The sequence below is a fragment of the Laccaria bicolor genome, genomic scaffold (genome assembly GCF_000143565.1).
Source record: "Laccaria bicolor S238N-H82 LACBIscaffold_20 genomic scaffold, whole genome shotgun sequence".
Taxonomy (NCBI): domain Eukaryota; kingdom Fungi; phylum Basidiomycota; class Agaricomycetes; order Agaricales; family Hydnangiaceae; genus Laccaria; species Laccaria bicolor.
In genome coordinates this window covers 401,404-422,143 of record NW_001889891.1, presented here as the reverse complement: position 1 = coordinate 422,143, position 20,740 = coordinate 401,404, and the positions used below count along the sequence as shown (strand labels likewise).

The window sequence follows — 20,740 nt, the reverse complement described above, 5'->3', positions numbered from 1 at the left end:
GAACGGCGTTGGTGCCAAAATTAGAGTGTCCGGGGGCCGTGTTGAACGCCGGCTCAGGTGACCAGAACGCGACTTTTGTTTTCAAACGCCTTTGGCCACGACTCACTCCAGACCGCCCAAAACATGCGGATAGAAGAACTCGTTATCGAGGGTAATCTCAACAAATTCATGCATGTTCGTCGCTGACGCGATACAGGCTTCAAATCGTACCCTGTGAGGACAACCATAACAGGATGGGACCCTTCTTTCAACGCCATTACAGGCCTCAATGGCTCGGGCAAGTCCAACATCCTCGACGCGATATGTTTCGTTCTCGGCATTACCAACATGTCACAGGTCCGTCTGGAGTCGCGTGAAATGTCTCTAGCCTCACCGCGACGCGTCTAGATGCGTGCTGCGAATCAACAAGACTTGATCTACAAGCGTGGACAAGCTGGCGTGACGAAAGCTAGCGTCACCATCGTCTTTGACAACTCGGATCGTGCAAAGAGTCCAACGGGGTATGAGGCCTGCAAGCAGATTACAGTGACCCGTATCGTGAGTGTCGTGCTGCACAACCACTTGATCCCACCTTTCATTCTTTACGGGACATGATGCTATCCTTCTTTGCGTTTCATCTTTGATTGTCAAATCTCATCCCGATTTTATTACCGATCCATCCAATACTGACCAAAAAACCAAAAGATCGCAATGCCAAACCTCACAAAGTACCTCATCAATGGCCACAAGTCCAACCAAGCATCCGTCCAAACCCTCTTCCAGTCCGTCCAGCTGAACATCAACAACCCCAACTTTGTTATTATGCAAGGCCGAATCACTAAAGTATACATACACTTCGTCCCTCCTTCCAACCTGAGCTGACAACCTAGCTATCCAGGTCCTAAACATGCGTCCACAAGAGATCCTAGGCATGGTAGAAGAAGCCGCAGGAACCCGGATGTTCGAGGACCGTAAAGACAAAGCCAAGCGGACGATGGGCAAGAAAGAAAAACGCGTAGCAGAAATTACCTCTCTCCTCCACGAAGAGATAATGCCCAAACTCGAGAAACTACGGGCTGAGAAAAAGTCATTCCTCGCATATCAAAAGACCGTGAGTGAGCTTGAGCGGCTCACGCGCATTGTTATCGCCTGCGAGTGGCTTTCCAAGAGGGAACTGGTCGAGGAAAGAGAGAATGACATCAAGGAGAAGGAGCAGGAGCAGGAGGACGTGAAAAAGGGGAAGAAGCGGTCAACGAAGGAAATGGAGGCTGCAGAGAAAGATCTCGCAGCTGTTACGAAGAAGAGGAACGATGAGATGAGTAAGGGAGGTAAGCTGAAGAAATTGCAAGACGAAGTGGATCGGCTAGGGAAGGATCTGGTGCTCGTCAAGACACAGGCGGAAATCAAGGAAGAGTCGATTAAAAAGGAGGAGGAGAATGTCCAGACGCTGGTTGATGAGCTCCAGGAGGTACTCTATGCGTTTCTTTGTCTCCTCACGAATATTGATCCCATGTATTTGACAGCTGGAGGGATCCATAACCGAAAAGCAAGCCCAAGTAGCCCAGCTTCAATCTTCCTACAAGACAGTAAACGACTCGCACACCGCCCTCGAAACGACGTTATCAACAGCCGAAGAACTCTTACAAACCCTCCTCACGGGCTTATCATCCAAAGGAGCCAAGAACACAGGAGGAGGGTACATGGGCCAACTAGCTGAAGCCAAGCAACGGATGGCACAAGCCGCTGCCGAGGAGGAACAGTCCAAAGTCAAGTTGGGGATGGCTGAACAGGAGCTGGGGACACTCAAAGGACGGATGAAAGACTTTGAGAGGGAGGCGAGGGATAGTAAGCGGAAGGTGGAGGCGATGAGGGGGACTGTGGAGGGTATTAAGAGCAAGATTGCGAAATGTGGTTGGAGCGCGGAGAAGGAGGGGGAGGGAGAGGCGAAGTTGCGCGAAGCGAAGGGCGCTGTGAGGAATTTGGGCGAGGTATGCATGGGTTTCCGCTCCGCAAGACGTGTGGCGGATTTGACGCGTCTTCTATCTAGCACAGGGATAGGGTCAAGCATAACCTTAGCAGGCTGAATTTTGACTACACGAACCCTACCCCCAACTTTGACAGGAGCAAAGTCAAGGGGCTAGCAGCGCAACTCATCACTCTCCCAGAAGAGCACTACGACAAATCGACGGCACTGGAGATCGCTGCTGGTGGTAAGCTGTTCAACGTCGTTGTGGAGAACGAAATGATCGGCAAGGACTTGTTGAAGAATGGGAAGCTCAAGAAACGCGTGACGCTTATCCCACTGAATAAAATCAGTCCGTTCACTCTGCATCCCAGGGTATGTGGTTTTCGTCATAGAATTATTATTGGTGTTAACGGTGTACATGCGTTCAGAAACTCGAAGCAGCACAGAGGCTTGCACCTGGAAAAGTGCGCACGGCGCTTTCCCTCGTTGGGTACGAAGAAGAGGTGGCCAAAGCCATTGCTTACGTCTTCAACGACACCCTAGTCTGCGACGATGCAGATACTGCAAGGAAAGTCACCTTTGCCAAGGACATCCTCACCAAGTCTGTGACACTCGAAGGGGACGTGTACGATCCGTCTGGCACACTCAGCGGAGGCTCTGCGCCTACTGGGAACCGGATCCTCGTAGATGTCCAGGAGCTCTTACAGGTTGAAGGCAAGTTCAAAGACGCCCAAGCCCGCCTTGCGTCTCTTGAGAGGGAGGAGGAGAGGAACAGGAAGGCGAGGGAGAGTTGGAAGCAGCTTGCTAGAGAGCTGGAGATCAAAGAGCATGAGTTGAAGTTGCTCGAGGAGCAAGTTGTTGGGAGTAATGCTTCGCGGGTAAGCTGACATTAATGACGCAGGTGATCAAACTATGATTTCTTTTCTTCTTAGATTGCTACTCAAGTCGAAGAAGCCAAGCAGCTTATCATTGATCTGCAGACCGCCGTACAAACTGCGAAAGATAAGCAAGCCGCTGCGCAGGTGGAATGTCAGAATCTCGAACGTGACATGGCAGAGTTCAAGAATAACAAGGAAGGCAAGATCGAAGAACTCAAGGTCCGTTTGACTCTTTTTCGTCTTTCAACGAGTGGTTGCTGATAACCATATCGCTCCAGGCCAGCATATCGAAACAGAAAGCCAGTCTCCAAAAACACGCGGTCACTGTCAAGGTACAACAGAAAGAGCACCATACGGCTACACTTGAGCTTGGTAAGTGATGTTTTGATCATGATCACACCACACGATTTCCCTTATCTAACCGCATGGTTTGTTGTTCAGAACAGCTCGAAAGTGATCTAGAGGGTGAGAGGAAGAAGCTCGCAGAAGCCCGGTCAGGGATCGAGAGTATGCGCGTGGAGTTGCAGAAACTCAATGAACAGGTGTCGAGAAGAGAGGTACGCATGATCCGGTGATCTTTACCGGTCTTCCATTCTTCTCCTGAGGGGATTGTATACTGAAAGTGTTTCACGCGTAGAACGCCCACGCACAAGCGGCAGTTAAGCTCGAGGAAGAGCTGGCTACGCTTGGTCGGTTCGACACGGAACTCAAGGAGCTTGAGCGCGTAATCAAAGAGAAAAAAGAATCTATTTCTCAAGCTGAGATTACGCTGAAAGAGATCGAGCATGCCGTTGGAAACTTGCAGAAGGAGAAAGTCACTGCTGGGAATGATATCGTCAAGTTGCAGAAACTCCATCCGTGGATTGAAGAGGATAAGGAGTGAGTAATGCTTTTGCGTGCAACGACAAAAAAATTGGTTGTTGAGCGGTCATTCTTGCTTCTATAGTCAATTTCAGGTCGAAGGCTCTCAGTACCATCCAGGTCAACGTGACATTGGTGACCTTAACTTAAAGGTCAAGGAGCTGGCAGCCTCGCAAACTGGGATGAAGAAGAAGATTAACCCCACTGTGATGAACATGATTGACACGTAAGACATCTCCCGTAAGTTTATACCCCGTAGCTCATTCCTTTTTGTTTCTCAGCGTGGAGAAGAGGGAAGTCGATCTGAAAAAGATGTTAATGACTGTGATGAAGGACAAGGAAAAGATTGAGAAGACGATTGAAGAGCTTGACCGGTATAAACGGGATGCGCTTCAGAAGACTTGGGAAAAGGTCGATGGGTAGGTTTTGACTATCCTCCCTCAAGGCAGCACGACTTCATTATTATCGGCTGCACAGGGACTTTGGCGGTATCTTTGCAGAACTGTTGCCCGGAAACTTCGCAAAGTTGCAGCCGCCGGACGGCCAAGATCTCATACAAGGCCTTGAAGTCAAGGTTCGGCTTGGTACTGTGTGGAAGCAGAGCCTAACAGAACTGAGCGGGGGACAACGGTACGCATCTCCACCGAACCAAAATGAAACGAACCCCGCAGCTAATTGTCCCCGTGCTTCTTTTTCTCTTCATTTCATTCTACCAGATCACTCATTGCACTCTCCCTCATTATGGCGCTTCTTCAATTTAAACCGGCGCCGATGTATATTTTGGATGAGATCGACGCAGCGCTGGATCTATCGCATACCCAGCATATCGGCCAGCTGTTCCGAACCCGTTTCAAGGGGTCGCAGTTTATTGTTGTGTCGTTGAAGGAAGGTTTATTCACGAATGCGAATGTTCTCTTCCGGGCTAGGTTCCGAGATGGCACGTCTATTGTGGAGAGAACCGCGCAGAGGTCGACGTCGGCTTTATATACTAATGGGGATCGGGAGGATGAGGATGATAGTAGTCGGAATCCGGGGCGGGGTAGGAGAGCTGGTTGACGTTAGAGCTTGGTAACTGATGTATGGCTTTGATATTGTGTGTTAATGGTGTAATATATTATTTTGAGAGCATTGTAACTGCCATTGCTATACATGCGAGTGCGACATAGGGTGAAAGACGTTCTCCTGTGTTGCATGTCAGTATCCTGTTGAACTCCATGAGGAGCCTACGTACCTATCCGTGCAGACTTGAAGAGTAATCCAGGGAACCTGCACCACCATCAGAACATGAAGGAGACAAGCAAAAGCCAAGCTGACGCACCCGTGCTTGTTTCTGTCAACGAGTCGTGGAGCTACCGCGCGGACGTAGGTGCAGGTGCAGATGAACAGAAGGATGACGAGAAGCAGGGATTGGAAATTGAACAGAGCAGACTGTTTGTGTTAGGGGTTGCTCTGTCAGAAAAAGGAGAGTGAGATAAGAGGATTGCTTACCATTATTCCAACCACGGAGGGTCAGATTGATTATAGTGCTACAAATCGTGCGCGAAGCTGGTCGTGTATGTCCATGACGGGCGTTGTGCTCGCGTGTCACATTGAGCACCGCGGGAATGGATTACGTCACTCCTTCATTCTCACCAAGTTCACTTCAAGTCGAAACTCCATGTTATCAACGCAGGGCAATTGAAGGGTGAGTACTGTGTTCCATACCATTGAATTTTGATAACGAAGAAGTTTAGAACTCAAAATAAGCTGCATTTCTGAACCAACGCCAAATTTAGTTCAGGGAGCCACCTTTTTTTTTGCCACCCACCCGGTGTCCCACCGCTTGCTGCATGCAGCTCGTGTGCACGCAATTCGCAGATGGTGGAATTGTCGCACGGCTTTTGAATGCAATTCTTTCCCCTAATGGCGTCTTCAATGGCGCGAAACAAGTGCGAATGACGCCGCCTTGAGCCCAGTCATATGTATCTCACTCCGAAGTGCACAAAAGCATGTCTTGGCCTTCCGTGGCTCTCGGGTTGTTTCTGAAGGCCTTTTTATTGATTCCACTACGCACATCATGCAACATGTCGCCAAATCTCAGCGCGTTGCTAGATAACTCCCCAAGAGTCGACAGAATGCCGCAAGAATGATGAAGTTGTTCGAAACTATTCAGCCCTCCGAAGAAGAGGTACGTATGACGATATGTGACACAGATGTTGAGCTTTCTCAAACCGTTGTTTCAGCGCGTTCATTCGCGACCTCTCTAATGCCATCGTTTCAATTTTGGCTGAATGATTATGGATCGCGCAAAGTACAGAGATATGATGGTCTACGCGCTTGTGGACACTACTACTGGGCTTCTTCACGGGAGAGCATGCGTTCTCTTAACTTCCTTTCACCTTGGCGAATTCTCGGTCAAATCTAAAAAAAGAAGAAGAGGAAAGCAAACCCTCTGAGAGACCCTAAAAGTGTGTTCCGTCCGTCTCTTTGCAATTCTGGGTCAAAAGAGGTCACCTACTACCTAGATAGCGAAGAGATAGTCTGCAACCATCGCCAGATCCGTATGTTATTGACGGTTGTTATGAAGATACCACGTCGAAACATTCAATAATGATCGGAAATCCATCACTCTCGTTTTACCGACCATGTGCTTCTCTCCATGGTCGTGTGTCTGTACGAATCCATTGAGAACGCCAACACTTCCTCGTGATCTCCCTGCTCGCATTAACACACCGGGGCCCGCCTGGTATCGAACAATAAACGCTTGGGGAACTCGAGATCTTCTTCGCCCCCTCAACGTATCGGAATTCGTCTGAAATGGTGCTTTCTAGCAATTCTGTTGTCAAAACTCTTGCATTTGTATACAATCTCAGCGAAATCATCCAAATACAGCTATCGAGCCGTAGACGTTATCATCTCTGTGATTGTAACTCGAAGTATCAAATGGGAGTTGTCACCGGTGCTCAAGGCGGCCTGTCGACGGTACCTGGGTACTAGAGCCCCACGAAGTCGACAAGCAACTTGGAACATCGAGAACCATGCTATCATACGTGTGGAGAACTCGGTTGCAATACATCAATCTAGTTCCTCCTTGGTCGATTTATCGCTTTGCGTCCACTCGGGTGTGTTCCTGAAGGTGTGGCACTGCTTCAGCATGAGATTGACTTTTCTCATGCTTTGGAGAGTAACCCATCTTGCCCCGAATCAGGTGGTGCTTTCCAGAAAAGTCGCTGGTTCTTATCCTCCCATGATCACACCCGGTGTCTCTCCAATTTCAGTACAAAACCAGAAAGCCCATTCGATATGCCAAACTTTCCGGTTTCCGCTGGTCCAGCATGTCTTATCCCGAAGACGTCAAGCAAGACTTATCTGAATCCGAGAAGCAAGTCAACCTCAGTACGTCCCCACCCTTGAGCACCTCGATGACAATGGCTCACGTACGTCGTCAACTACGCTAGAGGAGCTTGAGGCGGTAGCCCTTCCCGAGTTCGATGACCCCAACATCGACAAGGACGAAGCTATCGCGGGCGTCCTTGGTGAGTAACCCAGTCGTCTTATCTTCGACTTCCGCCGATTGTATCTTTTTCCAGAGGACGACTCCCCCTACCCAGAGGTCCGGTCCGCCGTCGCCAACACAGATGACCCCGACATTCCTGTGAACACCGTCCGCGCCTGGGTTCTTGGTTTGATCTGGGCCATCATCGTCCCTGGCCTGAATCAATTCTTCTTCTTCCGCTATCCCTCCGTCCAGGTCACTGCTGTAAGTCTTCTACGTTCGTATCCCGTCTTTATCTTTACCATATTTTCTGTTCCTAGATTGTCGCCCAACTTTTGATCTTCCCTATGGGAAGACTTTGGGCAAGGGTTGTGCCCAACGTTAAGATCTTTGGCTTTGAGCTCAACCCTGGTCCATTCTCGATGAAGGAACATGTGAGTATGCTGATTGTGTTACGGCAGCTCTAGCTCACGTCCTCCAGGTGCTCGCTACAATTATGGCCTCAGTTGGTGCCGGCAGTGCATACGCTACGGATATCGTCGCCGTCCAGAGGGTCTTCTACAACCAGACGTATAACTTCAGCTGTGAGTGTTTCTGTATGCCATCCGCACCTCATTTGTCTGAGCATCCTCTCCAGACCAATGGATGATCGTCATGTCCACCCAGCTCATCGGTTTCTCGATTGGTGGTATCGCTCGTCGCTTCCTGGTACAGCCTCCCTCGATGATCTGGCCAGCAAACCTCGTCGTTTGCGCGCTTTTTAACACGCTCCACGCCCAGACTTATGCTGGGATTGGAAATCGTGGCGGTATGAGCCGCGAAAGATTCTTTTTCTACGGTTTCGCCGCCTCCACAGTCTGGTATCTCTTCCCGGGATACCTTTTCCAGGCCCTCTCCTACTTCTCTTGGGTCTGCTGGATCGCTCCGGACAACGTTCCCGTCAACCAGATGTTCGGCTACGTTCATGGAATGGGTATGAGTCTCGTCACTTTCGATTGGGCTCAAGTAAAACTTTCGGTCAACATTCTACCTTCTGTCTGACATGCATTCTCCCAGATTGCATATATCGGTTCACCCCTCGCTACTCCCTGGTGGGCCGAGGCTAACATCGCCGCTGGATTCGTCTTCTTCTATTGTCAGTGACTCACCTACACGATCTCAAGTTTCTTTGACAACTAATTCTGACCTTTGTGTAGGGTTCCTGACACCGGTTCTTTATGTAAGTTCAGATCTTTTCATGTCTCAATCTGCGATTCTCAAGGAGATCTTCGACGACACAATCAGTATACGAATGCCTGGAGCAGCAAGTACATGCCGTCAGTTATTAAAGCCAGCTTCGGTGCCATCGATGCTTACACCCTTTCTTCAGAATTTCATCCCGCGGGTCGTTCGATCATTTCGGCAAAACCTATAACGTCTCCAGGATCATCAATGCCGACTCCACCTTTAACGAAGTAGAATATCAGGCCTATAGCCCGCTGTTCCTGTCCACGACCTTCGCCATTTCATACGGCCTGTCTTTTGCGTCAATCACGGCTACACTCACGCACGCCTTCCTCTATTTCCGCAAACAAATCTATACACATGCTCGCCGTGCCATGAATGAGCAGCCCGATATCCACGCCCGCCTTATGTCCCGCTACCCCCAGGTACCGGAATGGTGGTACGCTACAATCTTCCGTGAGTTGTGCTGCAGTTTCGTGAAGTAGGTCACCCTAACGGGCGTATTCTGAACAGTGACCATGTTCGCGTTTGGTGTTGTCGCCATCCAAGTTTGGGAAACCAAATTCCCCGTGTAAGTGAGCTTGATTCTTTCGCGTTCCAGGTTTCTTATCTATTCTTCATAGTCAATACTTCATCCTTGCCTTGGTTATCTGTAGGCTTATCCACTCTGTTTCTTGATCAGAGACTGACACCTTCCTGAAGCTTTCGTCTATGTTATCCCTATCGGCATGATCCAAGCCATTACTAACCAGCAAGTCGGTCTCAACGTCATCACTGAGCTCATCATCGGTTATGCCCTCCCTGGCCGCCCCATCGCCATGATGATGTTCAAGACTTGGGGATACATCACAATGGCCCAAGCCTTGGCCTTTACCTCCGATTTCAAGCTTGGCCACTACATGAAGATTCCTCCTCGGGCTATGTTCTGGTCCCAAGTCATCGCCACTGTTGTTGCTGGCACCGTCCAACTCGGTGTCCAAGCGTGGATGTTCACCAACATTCCCGACATGTGTGATCCAGCTCAGAAGGACGGATTCATTTGCCCATCGACAGAAGTATTCGGTACTGCCAGTATCATCTGGGGTGTCATTGGTCCGGCTCGCCAATTCTCCAAGGGACAAGTCTACTACGGTATGTTCTCGAATTCATGTTTTTTTTTCTGAACTGGTTTCCTGATACCCGTTATCTCAGCTCTCCTCTTCTTCTTCCTGGTCGGCCTTGCCGCACCTATCTTCACCTACCTCCTCAGCTTGAAGTTCCCGAACAGCTGGCTGCGCTACCTTAAGTGAGTGCTTCATCTAGAGTATGCAGACAAGGATACTGACATCATCTCATTTCAGCTTCCCCGTAATCTTCTCTGGTACTGGTTACATCCCCCCTGCGAGCGCCGTCAACTACGTTCCCTGGGCCATCGTTGGATTCGTCTTCCAATACGTTATCCGCAGGCGTCATTTCTCGTGGTGGACCAAGTACAACTACGTTCTGTCCGCTGCCCTCGATTCCGGCGTTGCTATCTCGGCCGTCTTGATCTTCTTCATCCTTCAATACCCCAAGAACGGCGAGATTGGCCTCAACAACGTGCAAGTTTGGTGGGGGAACACGTGAGTTATGCCTTCCCCGTCTCTTATCGTTTTCTGATGTTTGCATCTACTACAGCGTACCATTCAACACCGCCGACGCGAAGGGCACTCCCATGCTGAAGCTTTCAAAGGGCGAATTCTTTGGGTAAGCATCACTTTGTGTCAAGACGGGCGTACCACAGCTGACATTTCCCCCAGACCGACGAGTTGGTAAAGTGCTACAGTGCTCTGGGTTCAGGATATGACAGAGTTAATCTCTGTCGATAATGTAATCACTTGTACTGCAATAAAGATACTACCCCACACACATCGAGCATCATTCACAGTAAGATAAATATTTACGTCGAGCCAACTGGTTACTGGACGCGAAAGATCGAATTTGACGACTGATATCTTGCAATACCCGTCACTAGCCGTGCGCTTCAACACCAATGGAAGTTTTGATCGCGTATACTGGGCAACCACGTCTCCCCTATGGCGTCTGATCTGTGGAGAACCAGGGAGAACCGCTTGCTAGTATTGAGAGTGGCGTTGATTGGTAATCCAAACGTGATTTGAAACGGTGCCAGTTGTGTAGTTGGCTGGTACGCCTTATAGGAGCTGTCGAGATAAAGCTGGTCATTTTATACTGATACAGTTGTTGTAGTCGAAAGCGATGGGTAACGTGAAAGCGATAGATTCCTGGATGACGATAAGATAATGATAGCGTGATAAAAAGTAGGCTTGCCAATTGAAGGGTATATTTTAATAATGAGTTTTGGTCCTTCCCTGAGATACTAAGCCAAGTCGCACACGTCACCTTGCCAAAATTAACCTCGCTACCACGTCCGAGCCTAGAACAGAAAGATCAATTGACGTGTAAATTCAATATAAGGTGGCACGCACATCTTCATTGAATAGATGTGTGAGACTGTGTATACCGTGCCGTGCAGCGGCAATCGCGTCAAGAACTACGCGTTCCCCGACGGTCTCGTCCGGTTTACGAAGTCTCCAACGAGCCGTCGTTGGGTTCAAGCCACCTTTGATTCTGCACCATTTCTCAAGAGCTATTTGACAACTTGGTCGTTTCGCTGGATCCTCATGCATCATAAACTTGATGAGATCGGCGAGAAATCCTAATCCAAGGTATTTCTCAGGAACGGTAAGAATGGTAAGTTGGCAGGGCAAGTGATAGAGTGGTGCAGATACCTGATAAAAATCTTTCAAGAAAACGTTTCCAACGGTGAACACATCAACCTTGAAAGGATCGTATGGTTGTAGTTTTTTCAGCTCTGGAACGTCGGCGTCCCGGCCGCCCCAGTCCAGTACGAGGCGTGATTGACCAGGAAGAAAGTGATGGGATACGCCATAGTCAATGAAATAATACCGTACTGGATGGTCTATACGTGCTAGCGGCGTCACAAAAGTGACTCCATCGGGTGCACACACGTTGGCCTTAAAATGCCACCCTTGAGGGTATATGGGACGAGCATCCATCATGATATTTGCACCGGTACAGTCTCTATGCCTCATTAGCTGGCTTCCTGTAATGCTGAAAGCGGAATCTCACACACCCATGGGCGATATTGTGAGAATGCATGAATGTCAGACCCTGTTGACAGTTTGCATTGTGACGGAGACATGAGTCGGGACACTTACTTCAAGGATTTGAGTTACAAAGTCCACAACCTCACCGATGGCTTGAAATTCGGGATCGTCAAAAGGCCGTAATAGCGGCATCACAAGATACTCAAAGTCGGGCGTTGATGGATCTCGGAAAACGTCAAGAATGGGCACTGAATGATTAGCTGGTTCTTGTGACAGCTCAGGCGAACACAAGTATTTCGCAATTTCCGCTTCTTTCGGTGTTCGATAGACGGCCTTCAGACAAACTGCAATACCGTCTTTCATCCTTTTGGCATCCATCACCTGTGGAAACTAGATAGAGATAGTAGAAGTTCCTAACGAAAGTGTATCTACGAATAGAACGAACGGGTTGTTCCAGCGAATCTTCCGACAAGAGAAATTCTTCTTTTGTATTGAGCCATGACGGGGTCCACCCGGGTCGATAACGAGGTCGCAATTCAAGCCCCTTTTGAAGGAGGAAATGATATCGATCGTGCCATATCCTCTCGAAAACGTTGAGTGCGGATGGGTAATACGAATCCGGTCGATTTGGCTGGTAGGTCGGAATTGGATCGGCAGGCGGAGGGGCAGGCGAGATCGTTTGCTCCCCATGCATGGAAAATGAGGCAGAAGTATAGTTGTACTCCATTTGCAAATCGAGGTGAAATGAGGTGAAATGTTCGGATGACGTAACCAACACGATGCATAGTCCGTACGGGGGACCTACACGGACCCACTAGTAACAGCTTTTAAAAACGAACTCGATGGCTCATGTTTCCGCGCCTTTCGTGATTCTTTTCTCCCCAACAAGCCATGGATGACAGTTCTGCAAACCTTTTCAACTTCGTGATCGGCGTGTTTGGTTTCGCCACCACAATTGCCTCTACCGCTCTCTACTGTCGCTCCTATCTTCCAGGGACTCAAATGAAGATTCTCGACGAGCTCCTAAAGGAAACTAGGACTATCTTTGAAACTGCAGATACCGACGGTTTATTTCCGTCTGACGCTTTCCGAAAGACTTCCTTGACATTGCTTACCTGGTATGTATTTCGAGATACCTAATTTCCCTTCCCCTCTAACCCAGAATGTATCAAGCTCAGAAGAGTCCGGCGCATCGCTTCGCGAAAGAACTTATAATGCGACGACAGCTGTCCAAGAGTACCTGGCTTTATTCAACGGACTTTCACGAAAAATAATCTACCTGTCCGTTCGTGTCAAGGACTTGCGGGCTTCCTTAATTGTAAGAATTTTTCAACGACAATCCATTGCGTCGCGACGTAAATGACATTGTCATACCCAGTCCACAAGCGAGAGAGAACGGCGCAACAGACGAGCAGGAAACGCCAGACACTTTACCCATTCAAATGACAGCCGCTCAGTCGACACAACCACTTCCCAGCTGGCATCGTCCGATCCTCCTAGAATTCCGGAGCGCACCTCAAGGGGTTTAAACGTTAGCCGTGGCTCTGATAGACGCCGTGGACGATCTGCTTCCTGCCCTTCTGCCGTGAGTGATCCTAGCTTGAAGGAGAATCCTGAGCGTTTGCCAGGATACAACTGTCAAGGTTAGTACTGAACCTGAATCTAATTATCATTAAGCTGACACCTTTGAAGACATCGAGCGAGATGATGCTCTGGTCACAGAAATCAATTCCAGTAACTCATCCTCAGAGACCACCGATAACCTTAGTCGATCCTCCACGCTAATCGATACCCCAGCTCGAGGAATCCTTAATTCAACACTTGGCCAGTTCTATAGCTGGACGACGTCCAATCAGTCAAAAGAATATAGCTTGGACCCTCATACGCACGACTATGACATCGCCAGACTGCCGGTATAGCCTTACGCGGACGCTTATTGCGCTCTTGCGAGGTGATCTACACAGTACAGCGGACGTATGAGACGAGTGTCCCACTTTCCATGCTTTTTGTCCTTTCTTTCTCCTGCGCCAAATGGTGTCCACCATTGAAATAACTCCCTCCCAATCAGCGGAGACATTTCCTGTCTACGATACCGTCCCGTTGCTTCCTATTTATGTTCCATGTTATATCCTCTGCCGGCGCACAATGTTTTTTTTTTTTGCCTTGAGGATCTGGGCCGTCAGGTTGAAGATGAACTTCTATCTTTGACGGAAGGAAAAATGAGAAACCAAATTTCGTTATTTATTGGCGACATTCGCCGAAGGTAAATTATTCATTGATGTATGTACCTATGTAGAAAATTTTGGTTTGGTTGCGGGGCTGTTTCTCCAGTAACAAGTCAGTCGAGATCCTTCGCTATCTTGTAGAAGAAATGTTTAGAGCCTGGTAGGGCAGGTTTAGATCAGGCGTTGGAGCAGTATTTTGATCCTGAAATCAAGGCGTATGGTGCAAGGGTGTTTTTTTTAGATAATCCAGATTGATACACGAGGCTCGACCAATTTCAACAGGACTTGCAACGTGAACCCATGATAGCATTATGACTTGAATGCTGTGAGTTCCGTGATATTTTGCTATGGCTTTGTGGACACCATCATAGAACCCTCCGTCAATCCTCCGCCACATGGGAAATCGCCGTCCAGACACCGGATACTGGACAGCGACCTTTATAATCTCCGAAGCCGCCGCAGAACAACTGTTGGGAGGGTAAAAATCCGTGTGGTAAGCAGCTGGCGTTGCCCACGAGCGTCGGGATTCTTAGATCACTGAGTGAGTTCAGTTGGAATCCCTACTATGCAGCGCGAGTAGTACCGCATTTAATTTCAAGCCATGAGACTCGTTTGTCAAGTTCAATATGAACTGCATTCAAAATGGTGCCTCTTTCTGGGCTTTGGAAAATTCGGAGGTCACCAGTTTAAAGTTTGAGCTATGGCCAACGACAGTATGGGGCAGAGGTCCAAGCAGGAAGAAAATCCAAGAGATATTACGATGAGCAGAGGATATTTTTAGGCTTGTCAACTTTAGTGCAATCGCCAATGGCGAACACAGGAATGACGCGTGATGCTCCATTGTAGCCCATTGTTCGACAGTTTCGTGTTCACTCCTAGCTAGACGGACGCTGGCAGACATCAGCTACCAGTTGAAACGGATTGATGGTGGCAGGAGGAAGCACAGCCTGGTCGCCATGTTTGTCATCGTCTTCCAAGGGATCAAGTTTCGCGGGTCCAATGGGCGCTTTCCCTAGAGTTGACCTCGAACTGTCACTAGCTCATCGTTATCCGCCTGCTGGTCAGCGGATCCCTCAACATCGCCCTCTATTTTCAAGCTCGGAACTGATAGGCAAGAACGACCATCAAATTATTTCTTACGACCTGCAGCTCCAGGTTGAGCCATGATCCGTTCAAGTGCGTTTAGTGCTGAGTGTGTGGGCGGTTGAGCTGATCTTGGGCGTAGATACTGCTGCCAGTCTCATGATAGGCTTGTGGGGATTTTCTCATGTTCCCATTGCCGCTGCCGCTTGGGATGTTGTGTGCACAACGTCTACGTAAGTGTCCATGGTCATATCGAGCGACAAATATACGTGAGAGAGAGAGAGAAGCATGGGCGGTATGGAAGCTCTCTGGATACAGAAACAAACCGACAACGAGTGCTGTCATGGGGGCGCCTTCTTATAGAGGTTCTTCTGACTTTGGGAGATCCTCCTCTCTTTCTTGCTAATCAAATTTCATGTGTTATGGTTTTGAATCTAACTTCTTTACAGGTCCGGCGAGGTTGTGTGCAGAGACAGATTTCCGTTCACTGCCCGACTGGCAATCTGGGGCGTCGGAGGTTTGTCCTCACCAATCTCAATTCCGCCGATTGCGTTAATCGTTTCCTCCTCTCGGATCACAGCTGCCCTTGTCCTCATGGCGTTAAGTATCTTTCTCTGCGTCAGACGTCAGCGCGCTAGGTCGGATGCGGCAGCGTCTGAGTACAATGTGGAAGCGAACCAAGTACAGGGCCCACCCACAATCATTGCCACGTCTTATGATCCTGCTTCTGGGGGTGCTTCGGGCGTTTATGAAGGGCCTAACGACAAGCCAGAAATGACTGGCCCAGCTTATCCTGTCGCGGCGCAGGTAAACCAAAATTATTTGGGACAGCCACAGTCGGCACCATTGTATCCTGGCGGTCCCCCCGGTTACGGAAGTCAGCCACAGACGGCTCCTGCAAACAGGGTCGCTTTCACCGAGCAGGGCTATCCGTTCAGCGGCTATTCACCCGTGAGTTCGGGCGTCGTGAGCTGTGACAATCGCTAACGCGGAATTTCTGCCCACGGCAGGGTGGCCCCAACTATCAGCCAAGAACCGCCTATGTGACTGGCGGGTTCCCCAGGCCCCTGTTGGCAGGAAGGCTGAAAGATAGGCTTAAGGAACGACCTCCGTCCGTGTCGTCTGTCAACTCACCGAAATGATTGATCTACGGGGCGTTTTCCTCGAGGCTGGGACTCGAAGGAAAGGGTTAGATGATAAGAAAGTAGATGATCAAATGATTCCTGTACATCGTGTCGATCCATGACGTACAACAAGGAGTACTTTTGATTTGGTGCACGTTGCACGGATGGATTAGCACAAGGGATTGTCGAATAAGCTCGTTCATCACCCCCTTTATCCAGTGCTTGTTTTTTGATTTGTCGAGCATTTCTACTCCTCTCTGTCGCCGTACAAGTATTGGCTCCAGGTTGGCTTAACCGCCCTTTATTGAGTCCTTTATAACCCAGATCAGGGCACACAACGAAATTGAACGGGAAACTCCGAAGTTCCCTGACAATTCTCTAAACTGTTGGCGACGTGCCAACCGTCGTTGCCTAGTCGCTGCATGGTCGTTACGTCCTCTCATCGCCCAACCCGATGCCCAGCATATTCTCTCGTTCACGCACTAACTCTACGCCCAAGAAGTCTTCTCTCATCCCTGACGACACCTACAACCTAGGCGCTTTCGACGAGTTTGGGAGAGTTTCCAGCAGGCTCTCCAATCGCCCTTTCAGTCCCTCGACTCCTTCGAAGAAAGATAAGAAGAAGGGAAAGGGTCATTCTTCCAGAGAGGCGGAAGCTGAGCTCAGCGCGGAACTACCTTTCCCTGACGGTACCTTCCTGCCACTGAACCTCGAGCGACCTAGGACGGGCACCACCGCCGCTGAGCATTCCAAAGAGCATGATTACGGGTATCTCTCGTACGAGCGACACGTGGTCCTAGGACTGGACCAGGTAACGCAGCTCATCGACGTCGTTTCTGAGGAACTGGAAACACGAGGTGGAATCACGACACCATTTATTTTTTCTACAACGGCGCTGGATATATCGTCATCTGCTATCAAAAGAATAATCCGATCTTTTATTAATACATGTGCGGCGACTACGACCAACGCAGCACAGGAGGCCGACAGGAAATGGAGGGAGGAGGCGAAATTTGCGGGTCCTCATGAACTGGGAATGTGTCTACGGTGGGGACTGGCGAGAGTCATACGTTCTGTGGCTGGCCAGGACGTCCGTGGGCTTGTTTCTTGGGACCATTACGTCGAATTTCGCGATTCAGAAGCAGGTGTGTGGACTCTTCACTTTATCAACCGACTATTTGGTGGCAGAGGGCTTCATTTCTCAATTACTCGCATTTTGATTTTACCTTTGTCTACGAGTTGTATGCTTATAAGCTTATTTTTGACAGCTAATGGTTACCCTCCTGCCCATTTCGAATCCTTCTTACCCGATCTGCCACATCCCCTCCAATCTATCATTGTGAGGTTGTTTACGCTCCTCTCTCGCATTGTTGCAAATAGCACAACATCCGGTCACACTCCCCCAACACTATCACCACTCTTTGGACCCCTTCTTTTCGGCCTTGGCCCTGCTACTCTTGCTTTTCATCATGCCTATATCCACTATCTGCGCTCTGTCATTGCTATGGACCACCTTCTTTTAGCCTTCATACGATGGCAAGATACACCCCGTTTAACTGCCTCTGCTGGCGCCAGTGCCACGGGATTGGGTGTTCCCATTAGACTTAAGGAATGGATCAAAGGATACCCGTCTATGCTGCCATTCTTAGAGCAGAAAAATGCACGGCCGCAGCCGAGGAAGGGTGCAAGGACTGTTAGAGTCATGAGCGTTCGAAGGAACGTGCGTATCTATTCTCCAGATCTAGTGAAAACAGCCTCTATGTGGGCACACCGCGGCGCCCACTCCAATGTCAGCAACGGATTGGCATCGTCTAAGGAGTGGGATAGAATTGCCCCTGCAACACTCAAGCTACCCCCGAGATATTCAGATGGTTACAAACAGCGCATGGACCTACCGCCAAATTTCCACCCAGACACTGCTCCGGGGACTGCCTATGCCCCTACAGGGATGAATCCCCAACCCACGTCGTCCTACTCCTCTGCGACATCGGCCACCAGTGCGACTAGTTTCGAAAGTGATGGGGATTACTTTGGCCTCAGTGGCAGAGATGGGGATGACCGCTTCCGTAGTTTAACTGACTTGAAGTGGGGAGAGTTTGAATCTATGGGATTCAGTGGTTTAGGGGACGAAAAGAAGTTGCAGTTTGATCTGACCGAGACGGCTCGTGTTGTGGGTTCTTTCATTTTAGTTGGCTCGTGTTTTTCATTGACCCTGTAGCAGGAACGCGCTCAGAAGCGACAGACCCTTTCTTGGACCGATTTTTCCTCAGCGGGATTTACTCGCATGGACGCGCCTCTGAGTGCCACCTTGCAGTTTAGCACGCCGCTCAATCATACGATCTCAACATGGCCTGCTCAGAGCGTTGAAATGAACAAAAAGTTAAAGAAATCTCAAAAGTCTCTGCCTGCGTTTGGTTGGGACACCGAGCCAGTTATTGGATCTGAAGAGGTGATTGAGGAATCGTTTTTGGACGTCTTCTGCGACCTAGTTTATGGTGGAGGTTGGATGGATCTCGAACGAGGTGAACAACTTGATCGAGATTGTAATTGGGCACTGGTGAGTGTATCGTCACAACGCTTCGCAAAAGTGGTAAAGCTTGTGGTCCGTCTTGCTGATCACAACGTAGGTGGAATACAAATCCCTACCACCCTCTCGCACTACTGCGAGTGGAACCTCTGATCCAAGAGTTTCTACGACACTGATCCTTTTTGAGGAGTTCGTTCCACTCGAGTATCGACAACAGTTGGCGGTCAAGTCCTCTAGTCGACGTCGCTTGCCTTCTCTATTTTCCGCGTCAAGCAAATCTAAGCAATGGAAGCAAGCACCCACGCTCAATGGTCGACCATATGTCGTAGGTCACGTGCCGCGTAGTCCCTCATACCGCGAAGTAGAGTTTGAAGGCCTACTGCACGGTGGTAGCACCACCAAGCTTATATCTTTGAACAAGACACCCAGGATTACATCTACCATTTCCAATGCTCCCAGCGAATTCCCTGCCCTATCACCCACGATAAGCCGTGGCCCTCCCCTCCTTGCTCCAGAAACTGAGAACATACCCACCGCCCGCAGCGACGAGGTGAACTCTGACTCCACCCACTCACACACACCATCGCATCGCAAGTCGCGTTTTAGACTGCCAGGCGGGATTCCCGTTCCCAGCCCTGGCTCGCACCGTAAATCGGGTATGATCCCAGCTGAATACTCCACCGTGGAATTCCAGACTAGGATGGCATCTTATAGCGACGATGAATGGACTGGAGACCTTCAAGAGCCGGAAGACGTCAAGCAGAAGCGAAGAGAAAGTCGCGCTGACGCATGGGTGGATATCTTGGTTGAGAGCCAGGATCGGAGGATAGGCGGACAAGATGCAGAGCTCAGCCCTGGTGAAAGACGTAAGGCAGCCAAAAACCGCCGCTCTGACCCCGAGATGGCGAGCATGGAAGTCGCACAAGTTCTTGCCGCGGTCCAGAATAGGTCACCTTCCCCTCCAAGTGTTATGGAACGTGTCGATCGTGACTATGGAATCGATCAACATATATATGATCTGGATGTCGATGAAGTCGAGATCGTTCCCAGGACTAGTGAATCGCGGACTGCTGAAACCGATAATAGCTCTATCAATGAAGAACCAAGACACCCCATTCAAGTTATTGTGGACGAGGAGCCAGCTATTGAACCAATTTTGAGTGCGCGCCAGATGGCAAGACAACAGCGTCGTCTCGGTTACTTCGATCTTCATCCAGAACGTAAACAAGCCTTGGCAGCGAAGACGGAAGAGGAGGACGACCCTCGAGCGTTACTGGGGAAGGATGAGAGCGACGACGAGATTGACGACGAAGGCATATATGGATCACCTGATCGCATTCGACCTCTGCCCGTACCACCCGTCGCTGCAAATCCCATTGCGACCATACATGAACCTTCACCTGTAGCCCACTCATTGAAAACAGCGGGGGATCTCTCTCAAATTGAACACAATGCTCTGGAACACAAACGATCAGGCAACTTTGGTACCCCTGAAAAAACCCTCCCTGCTCACAATGGTAACGGACTGCACGTCGAGTCTACGTCTCCTGCCCCCAGCAAGACAGCGGCCCTTATTGAAATGTATCGAGAACGTGAACGGGGTACCCCCCCAAGGCCCTCTCTGCCATCAGTACCGATCGTCGTCGCGCCACTTGCACCATCTAGGCTACCAAGACCCTTACAAAACGAAAACCTAACCCCACCGCAACCACAAGTCCAACCTACGACAACCTCTCCTCAACCCTCCCCTAAACCTTCTCCCCAGGAAACATCCCTCATCGATCTTCCACATGTGACACTTGACGAAACCGGCCGATCTAGCCCTGCTCGATATGTCCATGGCGCACCTCTTCATAACGTTCTTGAAGAGGAGGAGGAGGAGATTTAACCTTCTTAACAACCCCTTTAACCTAGCTGGATCGCGTAAATATGGAAACCTTAGGCGGTCGCTGTCCAACTCCACCATGCTCGAGGGCATAATATACCTTTTTTTACCTTCAATACATTGCTACTCGACACTATCATGCAGACGCCGGTTCCACCCACTACCTCCCATACTCACAAACTCAAATCCCTCACGCTCATTTGAAAGTTTCGCTCAACTCCCCGGATTTCCGCCCGTACTGATATTTTATCACCATGTTGTTTTTCCACTCGTACATATGCCAGCTTTCTCTTTTGTCCTGACTCCCAATGCTTCGTCATATAGTTGAGAGCTTCCTATTCGTAATCGTGTTAACTAGCAAAATTCGAACAGTTTACTACATAAAGAAAACCTCGAGAACACTAAC

At 49.5% G+C, this 20,740-nt stretch overlaps 5 protein-coding genes across 5 annotated transcripts; 3 read left to right on the top strand and 2 right to left on the bottom strand.

Annotated features, from left to right (window-relative positions):
- Positions 1 to 123: 123 nt before the first annotated feature.
- On the top strand, positions 124 to 4,811 carry CPC16203 (condensin complex subunit SMC2; the record flags this gene model as incomplete). The annotated part of the gene is made up of 16 exons (XM_001883339.1): positions 124 to 151; positions 197 to 336; positions 388 to 537; positions 685 to 822; positions 878 to 1,447; positions 1,503 to 1,967; positions 2,027 to 2,317; positions 2,374 to 2,823; positions 2,878 to 3,042; positions 3,102 to 3,195; positions 3,265 to 3,380; positions 3,461 to 3,702; positions 3,770 to 3,910; positions 3,966 to 4,103; positions 4,162 to 4,314; positions 4,401 to 4,811. 16 exons carry the CDS (start codon positions 124 to 126, stop codon positions 4,738 to 4,740), a joined length of 3,621 nt encoding a protein of 1,206 aa, XP_001883374.1. The 3' UTR covers positions 4,741 to 4,811.
- On the bottom strand, positions 4,799 to 5,115 carry LACBIDRAFT_251468 (uncharacterized protein; the record flags this gene model as incomplete). The annotated part of the gene is made up of 3 exons (XM_001883242.1): positions 4,799 to 4,866; positions 4,916 to 4,950; positions 5,003 to 5,115. Coding segments are annotated over 3 exons (216 nt in total), but the record flags the coding sequence as incomplete, so codon positions are not given.
- Positions 5,116 to 6,998: 1,883 nt separating this feature from the next.
- On the top strand, positions 6,999 to 10,177 carry LACBIDRAFT_302225 (oligopeptide transporter; the record flags this gene model as incomplete). The annotated part of the gene is made up of 16 exons (XM_001883338.1): positions 6,999 to 7,059; positions 7,122 to 7,199; positions 7,254 to 7,423; positions 7,480 to 7,593; positions 7,641 to 7,743; positions 7,797 to 8,164; positions 8,216 to 8,298; positions 8,356 to 8,475; positions 8,529 to 8,839; positions 8,897 to 8,954; positions 9,007 to 9,035; positions 9,086 to 9,514; positions 9,575 to 9,668; positions 9,724 to 9,984; positions 10,040 to 10,108; positions 10,162 to 10,177. The coding sequence occupies 16 exons, from the start codon at positions 6,999 to 7,001 to the stop codon at positions 10,175 to 10,177; spliced, it is 2,364 nt and encodes a 787-aa protein (XP_001883373.1).
- Positions 10,178 to 10,781: 604 nt separating this feature from the next.
- On the bottom strand, positions 10,782 to 12,217 carry LACBIDRAFT_302224 (uncharacterized protein; the record flags this gene model as incomplete). Its single annotated transcript, XM_001883241.1, has 5 exons — positions 10,782 to 10,796; positions 10,849 to 11,464; positions 11,517 to 11,554; positions 11,602 to 11,880; positions 11,936 to 12,217. The coding sequence occupies 5 exons, from the start codon at positions 12,215 to 12,217 to the stop codon at positions 10,782 to 10,784; spliced, it is 1,230 nt and encodes a 409-aa protein (XP_001883276.1).
- Positions 12,218 to 12,381: 164 nt separating this feature from the next.
- Positions 12,382 to 20,709, top strand: LACBIDRAFT_294732 (uncharacterized protein; the record flags this gene model as incomplete). The annotated part of the gene is made up of 17 exons (XM_001883337.1): positions 12,382 to 12,608; positions 12,664 to 12,808; positions 12,869 to 13,133; positions 13,183 to 13,403; positions 13,674 to 13,753; positions 13,880 to 13,943; positions 14,023 to 14,040; positions 14,087 to 14,193; positions 14,249 to 14,256; positions 14,941 to 15,031; positions 15,248 to 15,315; positions 15,379 to 15,605; positions 15,630 to 15,749; positions 16,338 to 17,067; positions 17,191 to 18,092; positions 18,144 to 18,479; positions 18,550 to 20,709. 17 exons carry the CDS (start codon positions 12,382 to 12,384, stop codon positions 20,335 to 20,337), a joined length of 5,397 nt encoding a protein of 1,798 aa, XP_001883372.1. The 3' UTR covers positions 20,338 to 20,709.
- Positions 20,710 to 20,740: the final 31 nt, after the last annotated feature.